Raw genomic sequence first — 14,910 nt, 5'->3', positions numbered from 1 at the left:
TACATATCAAACGTCGTAACAATGTCTTACATAACGAGATTGGCTGGAAATAAGGAACAAAAACATTTTGTAACTTTTGCACACATTTTTCCTTTTTAATTAATGCAAACAATGTTTTATTGACCAGGTTATATAATGTTGAAATGCTAATAATTTAATTAACGAAATAAAAACTGCAAAGAAGCATTCAAGTATCACCCTCAAGAAGTTAGTGAAACAACCCTCATCCCTCAGTTATGCGGATAAGACTTTGTAATAATTACCTTTTTCGAATCTTTATAAAAGTTTACCAACGTACAACAAGGTTTCCCGACTCGTTTCGACCGGGGTGAAGTGATTAATATTATAGTAGCTAAGATAGATAGAGATACTTATTTCTATATGCGGTATAATAGAATACTTATTTAATTTTAAATTTTCTATACTTCAATTATTTATTTTATTTTTTCATAAAATCCAAATGAAATTAGGAACCTATTCTTAAAATATTTATTATACATAATTATTTTAAAATGTATGTTACAATGTGGTACGTCGTATGTATGTGGTTCATCGTGATATATCAATATGAAGATATCATTATTCAAAATTTACTTGTTTAATTTTTCATTTCGTATAAGTACTGTGTTAATACGAAGTCCTTTCCGAATAGTAATGAAAGGTAAGTTGCAAGGCTCGCCAAGTGCATTTCGTACAAGTTTGATACGGGCTTGTCAGTGACGAGCGTACTTCGCCGAGTTCGTTTACCAAATGTAGTCCTAGTCGATGTTGCCGGTCCGACGTCCCCCGTGTACGACCCTAACCCCACTACGCAGAGAATATTTTTTGTGGGGACATCATAATAATAGCTCTGTATTACTTCAGGAGAAATTCCAAGAAGTTTATAACTCGAGATGAGTTTCGTGTTCCTTGTCATAAATAATAAAGCGGTCGTCGACTACAACGTTGTGCAGATTTTAAGTGAAGTAAAAATTCAGGAAATAATTTTTCATTTTTGAGTCCCGAGTCAAAGGGAAATTGTTAGAAGTTTCACGAATTAATGAAGATTTCGTGATTATTATTATACTTTGATTTTCACGACCTAACGCCGTAGCGAAAAGCAGAACAGATGCAATTTGTATATTAAATACGCGTTTGTTGTTCATTATAATGTTTAAATAAAAATAAAACCTACTTATTAGACAGAAAATTAAAAATAATCTTCAACAAGTTTTTAAACTCAGAAGGAGCTGTTAGGTAACTACTCATTATGGTATTCCGAGTTTTCTCTATAACAACAAATATAATGAGATCATTACACCTGGCACATTCTAGTTAATAATCATACTTTTATTAATATATAATTGCTGAATTGGAAATGTTTTATAGATGACCCAATTTATATCATCTTAACGTATGAAAAGAATTTACTTCACCCTAAAATTTAATAACATACCACGAGGTATGTTATTAAATTTTATTAAGTGTTTCAGGTAATATACCTAGTGACACTCAAAATATGTGAGCAGTTGGGAATGTTTCGCGTGATCGAGCCGTTTGTTATTGTCGCATAATGGAGAAGGGTGACTCGTCGTTTTGGCGGGAACGCCGCTGTTGCAAAATCACATTCTTTTCACGGATATAACATGATAAATTGCAGCGAATAAAATAAAAAAGTCAATGTTATCAATCCACTCAAAATATCATTTTTTTTTCACTTTCAAAATCTCTTCAACACGCGAAGTGGAAGTAGTGTTCTCTTCTGTTCTGTCTACAGATCCTACTTAAGTTAATGGATAAGTTACGAACCGAGTTAACTTTGTGTTTTCAGGTAGACGGACTTGATCGTAAAGTTTTCTTCGTTAATTTGAACAAGTCAGAAGATTCTCAAACCTATCAGTGCCTTCGAAAGGATAGCAAGGAACATTGTGTGCATAACATAAGTATATTGATAATTTACGCGATGCAACTTTTAAGTAGACATTAAACATATTTTTTATTACAGTACAAAAATCTTAAATCATATTGAGCGAAATATTGCGCATACCAGATGTAGATAGTACCTCAACACTGTTATTAATACACAAAAATGTTCGTGTAAAAACTTTCACAGGAATCCACCGCAAATTACAACGAAATTACAAGTTGTTTCCAAAAAAAGTAACTTGGCCAAAAGTTGCTCCGCCTAAAGAATTATGAAGATTAGCATAACAAAGTAAGCTGAACTGTATTCACGGTATGCGTCTTCCTGGAGTGAACCAATGTTCTTCATATTTATTACACATAAATATGAAATAATAAGAAGAAATGAAATTTACCTGTGCGTTGGCAACCCTTGTATATTGCAGAAATATGATTGCTCGAAAAGCAGTACGTCGCAGGCTCGGTCACTTCGCTTCCGCTACCAATTACGCTAATGGAATTTATTTCGCTTCAAACTCGAGCTTCTTCAACTAGTCTGCTGTCTGCACTCGGAGGGCACTTACAACTTAGTTATCAACTCCAGACTAATCTCACCGGCAATTATTCTTTCATCTGACTGGGATGAAATATGTGCCATTTCCGTTCATAATTAATCGTTCAGATTAAACCGTGTAATGGGGATAAAGATTGCCCGCTAAGATCGTTTAAGTTTTTATTTGAAAAACTTAGAAAGTAGCCTTTAAGCTAATACGTGTTCTTTGTCTCGAGTTTCGTCTCACCTCCCAGGAAGTTCCCCCACAGGAACTAATATTAGTCAATTAGGTATTCAGGGCGCGCGGCACACACCCCGCTCGCTACGTCTGGCTACTGCCTACGGTCTCGCTTCTACGCTTTGTAACGAGACTTGCTACGTCTTACAAAATCTCCGGCTTGCCTGTCGATAGTCTTTTATTCTAAATTCTGCTTTTTGCCAATCATTGTAGATAACTAGCAACTCATGCATGAATAATACCTACTACTATTTTTAACACGAGTAAAAATTAAGATACTAGGTAATTTTATATAGGTTATATGATATGCCTTTATTATGTTGATGAGTTTAGTTTTATTCATATTGTAGATCGACCTTAGATAGATACTTATTTTATTAGACAATGCACATATCCTCTTAATATATTTCAAACAAAACATATAACATATCCGAAGACGCGTATTCACATCTCAAATAAAGGAAAATATTCAAGTAAATTGGTGTCACTACATTTCACATACAAACATTTGTCCAAAACATAATACGAGTATATGACTAGTCAATTCTTCTGTGAAAGCCTACTTTTAGAGCACTCTTGGGTGTTACGACTTTTATCATAGGAAATCTCTCTCCTTTCTGCATAATTCATCGCTATGAAGTTGAAACCGAAGTCGTAAAAGAAATCGCTCTATGATTTCATGTCTTCGGGAAACTTTCTACTTGTCTTTCTTTCAGAATCAATGGCCGCTCCGGGGCGTGTTGTATTAACAGCCGTTCGGCTTACGAATAAAATTGCCGTTTTTAAGCTCACGAACTGGAAACGTACTAATAATGAACGAACCTCCCTTATGATGCATATAAACTAAATCAAATATTCATGATATTCTTAATAACTACGCAATAATAGACCAAATTTGTCGATTGATGAAGTAGATAGATGTTAATCAGTATCGAAAACGTCACACACCTTTTATTTCTGTGTCAGTTGCAACGCTTTTACCGTCATTTTATATCAAAAATATTTGTGGATCTATTCACAAGCATTTGTAATCACGTCGCTCATAAGTATCTCTAATAATGTCTATAAATTATTTATTTTCCATTCAATTTGCAAGTGAATAATGAAGTTATAAAACAAGAGACCGTAAAAAACGTTTCATATTTAAAGATCTCAAGTTATTTTTAAATGCATTAAATCTTTTTATAAAAATCCGTTTAACAAAGATGCAGTCATACTTGAGCCGTTTACAGAGGGCAATCACAAATGGATTCTTATGAAGCAACTTTTTGCTCTTTCCCGAGGTAAAGTCGGAAGTTTTTCATGAGAAACGCTTTAAAGTACATTCCAAAAAAATTCTTATGGCTTATTCTGAAAAGTAAGGTTACTTTATAATATGAAAAGAGAATAAATGCATTGTTTAATAAGTTGTATACTTTCATTGTTGTAGATATTTCATAATATCTGACTTTAAAAACGCTGTATGGTCCAATATTATCAAATTTGTCTTGTATGACATGTTATTGTCTATGACTCTATATGTATATCATTCATATCTCTTATATGATAATGGAATTCTTTAGCTTTATGAAATCAAGTAGGCATAAACAAAATTTTGAGCTTCGATACCAGATTACAGATTACCTACTTGGTCGATCGGACATCCGCCCACCATCGTGAGTACAGTAGTGGGAACAATTAATATGAGCTAATCATTATGATCACAATTATATTACATTATCTTAAAGTTATTTCAAGGTATATTATAATATAGAGCTATACAGCTTCATAGCATTAATACAGAACTTCACTATATCGGGATATCTACTAGGATTTATAAGTATATAGAATCTAATGAATGTTGTCATGACGATAACAGAAACACGTAATCTAATAATCGATGCTAATATCTTGCTGATTCAGGCTGTGATATTATAATATAAATAAAGCCAATCTCCCCACGAAATGGACCATGTGCCCGCCTAATCCTGCAATAAATCATCATTTAGAACGAATAATAATCATTATGTACCGAACGGTGGCGAGTGGGCGACGGAATACTCTAATACATCATGTCACGATTACATGTATCAAATAAACATTATATCGAGATTTAGCTTTCATTCCTATTATTAAAGAGATTAAGGTCCAGTATACGGGCGATAATTTAATTAATGATTATTGCGATAAAGGAAATTGAATGCTGTTGCAAAGCTGATATTTAAGTATAAATTATCTTAATGTTTACATCTCCTCTCAGATACAATACTTATTGACAAAATAATAATTCACAAATAGAATATTCATCAAATTATATAATTGACAATTCATTTGCTCAAAGAGCACTTTATATTTGCGATTTATAATAAAAAGACATCTCATATGGATTAACAAAATATTCATTACTGTTCGGCAATTCCGTAGCATCTTCAAAAAATCTTATTAGTCGGTAACCAACTTTTCTCTCTCAACTTAGTTAATCAAATCTTTGTTCTTCACATTAGTTGAAACACGGGATTGGATACGATACTAAAGTATGATCGATCACAAGTAGAGTAATGTAGAGTAAATCATTTTTTGTTAATAAAATTTTCTTTATTTATAAGCAATCTGTAATTAATTGTCAATTAATGATGTTGCAGTTCAAAATATACTGTTTCGAATGTAATTAAAGTGTAAAATTTTTACTGTTTTAAATTGTAAAAGAGGTAGATATTCTAACGGAATTTCTTAATATTTATTATAAATACAAATACTTTCACTTTAGTAATAACGAACATCTACCCAAGATTTAAGCATTGCTACCGGACAACAAATCCTCAAATATTGATTCGAATGTCGGTTTTGGTTTTTCAAACAGGGGTGACGGTCTCCCAGCGGGACATCGCGCGTCGCCTGCGGCTACTTCGCATTCACAAACTAGTACATAACTGTCCTACAGATCAGATTTGCGACTTAGGTACCCCATACCGGCTACAAAGATTTGCGATTGCATTATGTACCTATGTATGTACTATGTATGTCAATACATCATCAAAATCATCACAATAATCAATATGATTGTGAAGAATATTGTTGTAGTTTTGTCGAAATTATGTGTTGTCATTTTATTTCTAATGTTACTTCTTTATAATACTATTCTTATAATCTACATATTTTTCTAATCACTATAAATTAATTTGAATACAAAGAAACTTAAATAATTAATTAGTTACTTTAAATTCCTTGAATTTCTTACCATGTGTTCTTATTGCGCTGTTTGTTTTTATCTAACTCATAATAAAACAAATCTAAAGAGTAAATTATATAAGTATATACTATATACTAACTAATTAACATATGCTTTTCCAAATTTTATAGATCAATAATAGATGTTGAATGAAAGATCTTAATTTAGGTTTAGATTTTGTTAAGGTTTAAATTATAAAATCTGCTAATAGAAATAAAACAATAAAAAATATTGTAAACATTTAAATTTATTAGACTGTTTCAAATATATGTTATATTTAGTAATAACATGTCATAAAAAAACAATAGATCATATCGAAATACAAACTTCTATTTTCGCTAGCACAACATATATATTTTCATAAGAACAGTGTTCGTAACGGTAGCGCACCCCTAATGCTTGCAAATTAAAAGGCACGATGGTCCCTAGGGTCTCTCATTTTAAGTCGGTAAAAATTTGCGGGGGTGCCACGAGCCATTCTCTATGGTTGACAGGGTAAAATCGATCATTAATTATATTAAACATCTAATATTTAAGCCACATGTTACTATGTGTCTCCCTAACTTTACGTGTGTTATTGTGTTATAATGTTCAATTTAGTTATATTATTATATTATAACTAGCTTACCGTCCGCGGCTTCGCCCGCTTTCTCTTAAATGATTTGAAATTTAAACTATCCTATCTCTCAAGTTGGATCGAACTGCACATGGTGTGCGAATTTCATTATAATCGGTTATGTGGTTTAGGAGTCCATTGAAGACAAACATTGTGACACGAGATTTATATATATTAAGAAGATTATAAATATAGAATGAAAATGTTATGCATACTTTCTTCTACTAACGAAAATAAAGACGTATATGCATATATTAAAAAAAAAACTATTGTGTTATCTATCTAATATGCCAAATGTTTGTTTTTATAAGGAATTAAATATGCTAAGCCGAGAACAAAATCATTATATTTTTGAAGACAAAATACTTATTATTACGAGTAAGATAAATCTTCGCTCTAGGATTGTTTATATGTATTTAATTCATACATTATACTCCTACCTAATTTAAATAATCTTTGAAGAAAAAAATATTTTAAATTAAGCCTCACCATTAAATGTACACAAAGGAAATAAGAAGATTAATGAGCTATTTATCGTCACGTCGAGATAATTCCATAAGTATGGCATAAAATGTATCCTACAATCCCACACTACGAGACAGAATCGGCATGGAGCGTGTAGATAAGCATCTGCTGAGTGGATCCCCCTGTGTTTCCGATCGACACACGCTCTGTTGCTATTAATTTCTGAGCCCCGTCACAAAGCTAATACAGAGGCTTGGACAAAATGTGATTATATTTGCAAGTAAAATGTATGTTACGATATAATTCCACGCAGATATGCCTTTCAGTACTTGAATGTAGTACACATTGTGTTAGCGCTTTGATGTTGCATGCGTTTTGACGCCATTGTTTACGTATGGAATTATAAGACTACATTTTAGCAATGATATTTATCTCAATGTTCTATAATTCATCAATTTAGAACAAAATTAAATCGTCTATGACACATTTTGCGGAAAATAAGAGGAGGTGAGCATATCGTCCGCCGCCTTGTCGTCGAAATACTTTCGCAGTATCGTAAATTTTTATCATCTAGGCAACGCTAAAAGTAAAGGGATACGTCATGTTCCCCTATCGCTAAAACTAATGAAACCTTATAATAAGTGAACATAAGAAAACATAATAATATGTAATATTGTCTATAATTCTCGTGACTCGTTTACATTTAATCCAATACGCATAAATGCAACTATCTCGAATACATGTGACATACTTTAATACTTTGATAATTTTATTCTTCATTTAAAAATTGTTATAAAAAAAATTATTATGCATGCATTTTTAATTATTATTACACTTAAATAAAGCTTCCGTGAATTGTACGAAAATCGTTCTAAAAATATAAAGCGAGGGGTGACGTTAATAAAAATTCCGTGTTGAAACAACAAATTAAACGAAGCTGAGCCACTCGAAAAGCCATAAGTACCTATCTCAATTGCCATCGATAAGGAATCCAAGCCGATGCGATGTATTTTAAGCACGTTTCGGCTTACGGTTTTTGTTTCTCGCTATGTCTCTAAAACAAATTGCTCTTAAATTCTTCAGAACGTAATGTTGTCTGAGTTTTATTAAATCGAGTGTAACCATTCCTGACATTACGCAAATGGCGAGACCTCCCCTACATCTGTCGCGGGGATGCACCCCCTTAATAAGTGTTAAAGCTCGCCGGCTGCTATGAACAATCCGTCCCGGTCCAAGCTAAATCTCTGCAAATTCTTGATACAAATTAATACCATAGGAGGACTCCGCGAATGTCTCTCGTAATTTCATTATGTAATATCACCGCGCCCTTTCGAATAAAATCAGACAGAATAATAAGAAAATTCACGTTGCGTGTTGCATACCTGATATCTATTGTTTACATGTTATTTTCACATCGAATGGCTTTATTTTCACCGTGATACTATGCTGCAGATAAAAGAATTATAAATATAAATGAATTTAATACTAGAGCATATCAAACATAGATAAACAACGAATTAGAATTCAATAAAATTATTTTGAGTTTAGTCTTGGTTTTAATGTATTTTTGTAATAAACCAAAAACATAACTATCATTATACTTTTATTTGAAAAGCATGCATTCTGAACGTTCCCGTAACATGATTATAACAATTAATTTTTCAGACCATTAACCGTGGACGGCACAGCCCCTGCGTGGATGGATGGTGTGAAATAAGTGCCAAGTAAAATAGTTCAGAACTAGCATCATGGTTGCAAATGTAAATGAACAATTAAATCGTTTGTCGTTCCCGCGCACAATGATGATAATTATTTAAGTTTGCTGTGGGCGCCCAGTTGTCATCCGACGATAGAGCCCGCCTCTCACTGGAATTCACGGACCCTGTTTTCACTATTAAACGGCGACACTTCTGCTATTCCTAAATTATTATCAAAGCTTTCATTACTTGGCTCCGTAACAAAAGGTCTCTATAAATGTAGCAGCGCCGTGATTCAAGTTCTACAAGTTAGATTCAGCTACGCCTCGAACCCATTGTTCTCGGCTAGAAATCATAGTTCACATTGGGTGCGAGGTGAAATCTTGATTAATTCGTTACATAGTTATAGCAAGTTCCGGACGACAAAGAGTTAAACTTACTAACGCTTCCAATTTGGGACTTTTTAAGTAATGGGTATTGTTGAAAGGTGCATGTTATTCCTGCCACAATTATTAATTTATACATATTGTAGTTTAAATTGGACTTAAACAATACAAGCATTCGACACATGACTTCACTCGCGTAGAATCGGCACAAAGCTCCATCAATCTATATAAATAAAAAAATTATTGAATTTTTTTAGTACCTATTAGTGTTTTAGTTATGTAGGATTGCCTAAAGCCGGTACATTTTCATAAGTAAGTTATTAAGTAAGTAATTTCCTAACTTAACATTGTTAAAATCACTTTGTATTTATTTCAGCATACAATTTAGTTGATTCTTTTACGACGATTTTCCAAAGAAATGCTTACCTACTTACGTCTCAAATAAACTTAAAAGTTTCAATAAATCATAACGAACGTAGAACAAAAATGTCTCATATGGGAAATAAATTTCTTCATAATCGGCCTTACACATACAATAGAGCTTACCGTGACGTTAATTAAATTTCATTGATTCAAAGCTCATTTGTAAAGTGCGCCGAATACCTACATATCAGTGGACGCGCGAGAGTTTCAGGGAAATGAAAATGGTTCACATTCGGCAATAGTGGAATGCTTTCAACGCGCGTAATTCAGTTAAACGTGTAATTTATGACTAGCAAATTACTGGCATGACTATGTCTGCATCACTAATATAATACTGCACTAACGCATATACCGCCCTTACCATAATTATTGCTTGAACCATTTTAAATCCGCTCAACATGGTAAGCGACTCATTAATTCGATTTAAATTGTAAAGCCGAAAATAATGCCGATTTATATCTTACACTTATTATAAATAAATTATTGTAACAGTCATAAAATAATTATCTGTATTGTACCTACTGAATATATTATAAGAATGACATAATTCTTGGTTTGCTAGATTACCGAACATTAAATAACTGCCAAAATAAAGAAAAAAAACATACAACAAAAAAAGGACACAGTCAGAAAGGGGGTCAGCCGTCAGCCGATAGTTATTTATATTACATAAAATAAAATATAGCCCTTGTTACTTCATAACGATGTAGCTTTCTATTAGTGAAAAAATCATTAAAATCTGTCAAGTAACTATCTTTGCAGCCTCATTGCAAACAAATAAAAAATAAGCAACTAGAAACCTCTTTACTTATAAAATATAGCATTACAAGATAACTTAGAGTTGATAGCTATGATAACTTAACATTTAATTATCCTTCCAATAATAATTATCTATTTCTATTGTGTAATTTACAAGTACATTATTATCTCAATGTAAACCAAACAACATCATTAAAACCATCTTATAATCCAACTGCTTCATAAAAGAAAATGTATAGGTGGAAGTTTTGTTAAATAAGTACCTAAAGTATCTTTATTTTTTATTCTATTCATAAAATTCTACACGGAAACTAAGTACCTTAATGTAAAGGTTTAAATGGGAATACCTATTGCATTTTGTATTTTATAAATCAACGTTTTAGAACTACACTTTAAATTTTCTTTTAATTGTTTTCATAGCGAAAATCCTACATCTAAAGATGGATAAAAAATATAATAAGAACAAAAGACAAAGCCTTATGTAATGAAAATTGTATTTTTTAAATACAGCGACGGCATTTATCTTTCGATTATAAATGAATAATTTCACCCAATCTACAACTACATTTAATTTATAAGGAACACCTTACAAAACCATCTTTGATTATCACATTTTAATGTCTAATTTAGAAATATTTTAATTTTAATCCGAAAATGCCACATGAGTCTTCAATATTCAAGAGATTTCAAGGTCTCGTTTTTAAATCTATAGATAAACAATCATTGACGGATCCTACACGTAAAATATAACGAGACAAAAATTAAATTACTTATTTACGACACCATTTCGATTAACTTATTCTCGGGTGAAGCCGGGGTGAACTACTAGCGCATGAAAGAAACCATCATCATGATCAGCGCATCTCATACCTCATCATAGTAGCAATTAGATACAACTGTTCTGGATAACCAGGTCTTTTTGGTAATGCTTGTCAACAAAAAGACACGTAAAAAGTAAAAATTAAAGAAATTGAACTGTATAAAAATTACTCTACTTTTTAATCATTATTTAATATTAAGTTTTATGTATGTTAGTTCGGGACTATTTTATGTAGGAGAGTAAGTAACATTTTTTTTTTGTACTGTACACCATGTTCACTAATGCATGGTGAAGAGCCGGGATTTTTAATGAAATAATCTTAAATATAATTGATTGCTTCTTAGAAGAAAATCGTTATTAATCAAGTAATTGTTTGTTTCTTTCAGTTTCATTATGTAAGTTGCTACAAACGATAAAAATATTTTCAAAACATAGTAAATATTATAGAAATCATAAATCTTAACCTCCACCTAACTCGACGTATCTAACAAATTATTTTTCATTCTCAAATGTTATTTGATTATAATTTTAAACAACTGTCTTAAGAAAGTTACATAAAAATAACCCATAAATAAACTAACGCCGATAGATCTAACGCCGAGAATTATATTGAAATTTTATAAAATTTCGCCTAGGTATGGTAAGGTATGTGAGAATGCAGAAAAATATTCTTAAGAAAATTGGGACAACGATTAATAAAATTTTAAATAGGTTTGTTTTTAGAATTAAAAACTTCTATTATAATTTTCGAGATGGTATTTGTTGTTTAAAACTAGGTTTAAAGCTGAGATTTTTTTTATTCTTAACCAAAAACGTTCACTAAATATTACTAATGATCAATGATAAATTAATATTTTTATCATGTATATATCTCTTATTATGTATTATTTATTTGTTGTTTTCTTGTATTATGTAGATACCTATACCTATTAGATCATCTAAGACTTTAAGAAGTTTAATTATCTATTTCAAAGCTAATAAAAATGTTAGAAGAAAAAATGTAGAGATCGCATCTCTACATTGCGTTTTTTAACCTTAACAACTATGTTAAATATAATTAAGCACTAAAATGAGCAGTAACATGAGAAAGGGTTTAGAAAAAACAAATCCATGGTGTTGAAAAACATTTTAATGTTCGTTAGGTCTATTTATCTTCTTTTTTTTACTTTATTGTAGATATTAATGTAAGGAAAACCTGTCCCGGGTGGTCTCAGACTGTAAAAATTGTGTGATTCGGACTGTCTATTAAAACTTACCTGAGTTGGTAAGCGTATTATCTCCATGACCAGTAGAAGTGTCAACATCAGCATTTACGTTAGAAACAAGTGGAACAAGCACGGCGCATGCCCAGGCGCATATCGGTAACAACCGCCGCGCACACTGCCAACCTGACCAATGCTTTAGGGCCCGCCGCTTAGCCATCGCACATCACCAAATATTAATCTAAATCTAACTACAAATAATAATGATCACTAAGCATCTAAATATAAATGGCTATCGTGCTTTAAAACTTTTAAGCTCGTATAAGTAAAGTTGGTAAAGTTTGGAATTGTTATCGAGTGTCGTAGAGTTTAGTTCGCACGGAATAGACACCGGGGCGCAGGGTGAGTGACGAGAACGTGACGGCGTGGTCGCGGCGGCACTGTCCGCGAGTCCACATTGCGGCCACGACCGGCTCCCACGGAGTCCCGTCGTCTCACACCCGGCTGCGAGGAGGGCCTCTGCGCGCGCACCGCGGCCCCGCAGCCAATAGCGCCGCGGGGGAGGGCCCGCGCTTAAGACGCGCGGAAGTATATGCGGAGGCCTATGTACAGTGATGATAGCGGACAGGTGGTTTCGCGGCCGTAATTAGCCATTTGATAAGTTATTGCCATTACATAAATACTTTTAAATCGTTTTGCTGTTAAGATTGCCGGAATCCCATTACAACGAACGACTTAATAGCCGTCTTCATTGCAAATACGTATTCTAACATTGACCATCTTGTTGCTCTATATTACATTATTTGAATTGATAAGTTTTAATATGATAACAATATGATTTCTTTTTGGAAATTTTATTTTTATATCGAGTAGGATAGGGAAAATCGGAAACAGACCTATTTAATTTAAGGGTTTACAAAGTTTTTGATAAATTCGAATATATTGAACATGTTACTGTAGAAATATTAGTACGGGAGCTAGCAACGTTAAAAAAAAAGTCATTTTAGTATAGTTGGGTTTTTGATATACTGTTTCTCTTGCTATTTCGGTTAGAGTCCGGGCTGTCTGGCTGGCCGCAGTGGTTGCGTTTATTAGTGCGCATCTTATCTGCACAGGAAAATATCCTTAATTTAAAGTCATTTTTTAACGCGTAATTTTTAATCGTTTGCCTTTAGATAGATCCATCAGACATAATTTTTTTATTGCAAGACGTTTCTTTCGTTGTAAAATAGGTGCCATACGCAATTTTTATTTCAAAATAACTAAAATGTCATCGAAATAAGTGAAATTACATCGACATGAGTCCGCTTAAAAGGTAAGTAATAACTTTATTATTTATATTATATTATCCTTTTTTAATACTTATATTGAATAATTAGAAAACTAATATTTTTAATAGATGGTTTCATATTTATTACACTTTTGGGTATAAATATGAATTTGATGATATTTGTATTTTCTAGTGCTTGATTTTACGCGAGTATTATACATTTTGAAATTAAAGACTTGGGAAAATAATACAATGAATAAATCGCGTTTAAAATCCGTTAAAAAGTCTTTAATTTCTTGATGATATTTGGTTTTTATCAAGTTTACATTAACGTCCTATTTGAGGTTCGTTGGGAAAAAGGAGGCGATATGGTAGATTGTTGCAATAAAACTGTAAATAGTAAAATGAATATTATATATAGTATAAGTAACGTAGTGATTACTTATCCTTCACTGGGACTCATGTTGATGGAATTTCACTTATTTCGATGATATTTTAATTATTTTGAAATAAAAATTGCGTCTGGCACCTATTTATCAACGAAAAAAACGTCTTGCAATAAAAAATGTATGTCTAATGGATCTATCTAAAGGCAAACGATTAAAAATTACGCGTTAAAAAATGACTTTAAATTAAGGATATTTTCCTGTGCAGATAAGATGCGCACTATTAAACGCAACCACTGCGGCCAGCCAGACAGCCCGGACTGTAACCGAAATAGCAAGAGGAACAGCATATCAAAGAACCAACTATACTAAAATGCTCACTTGTCAACGTTGCTACCTCCTAGAATATATACACAGTAACCTAAATAATAAATATTAAATTTATATTAAAGAATAAGTAAATAGTAATTTTAATAGCATCAGCACTGGTTTCCACTACCGATAAAAAAAATCAGGTACCTAAATGAATGTAAAATGCCTCTCCATATAGAGAACTGAGAAAGAAAGAAATAAAAAATATTTCAGAGAGACAACTTCCATAAGTAGAGTCCGATGTATTCAATCATTTAGAAACTCCGAAAGAAATAAGAAATTCATACATATTTACATTTAAGAATATTGCATCGATACCTTGTAACAGTTTAAGAAATTACCTACCCATTTCCCAGATATTTTACACCATTCTTGCAAATAAATATTATAATAAATTCGATTATTTTTATTATATTATGTTGTTGTGCTTTCAGGGACTTGCTAAATTTACCAACTTCTGGATATTTTTTCAGTAAACTTTGTTACATTTGTCATTAGCTTATTGCAAACATGCTGTACCTACCTACCTAACTATAAAAAAAACATTTGTCTGTAAAAATGGTGACTATTTAAATATGTAATAGTTTTATAGGGGTAAATGTTAGTATAGCTCTTTTGGAGTAAAAAATAAGTA

General features: G+C 32.1%; 1 protein-coding gene across 1 annotated transcript in view; it reads right to left on the bottom strand.

Moving 5' to 3' along the window:
- The window catches only part of LOC123694845 (lachesin-like), a 54,167-nt gene extending 41,486 nt beyond the window's left edge, over positions 1-12,681 (bottom strand). Inside the window, exon 1 of the mRNA XM_045640445.1 lies at positions 12,303-12,681. Coding sequence (XP_045496401.1) covers positions 12,303-12,468 — 166 coding nt within the window. The 5' untranslated portion in view covers positions 12,469-12,681. The remainder of the gene's footprint in view (positions 1-12,302) is intronic.
- Positions 12,682-14,910: the final 2,229 nt, after the last annotated feature.

Source organism: Colias croceus, chromosome 1 (genome assembly GCF_905220415.1).
Source record: "Colias croceus chromosome 1, ilColCroc2.1".
Classification (NCBI taxonomy): Eukaryota; Metazoa; Arthropoda; class Insecta; order Lepidoptera; family Pieridae; genus Colias; species Colias croceus.
Note: the sequence above shows the minus strand (reverse complement) of the source record. Positions and strands in the feature narration are given on the sequence as shown.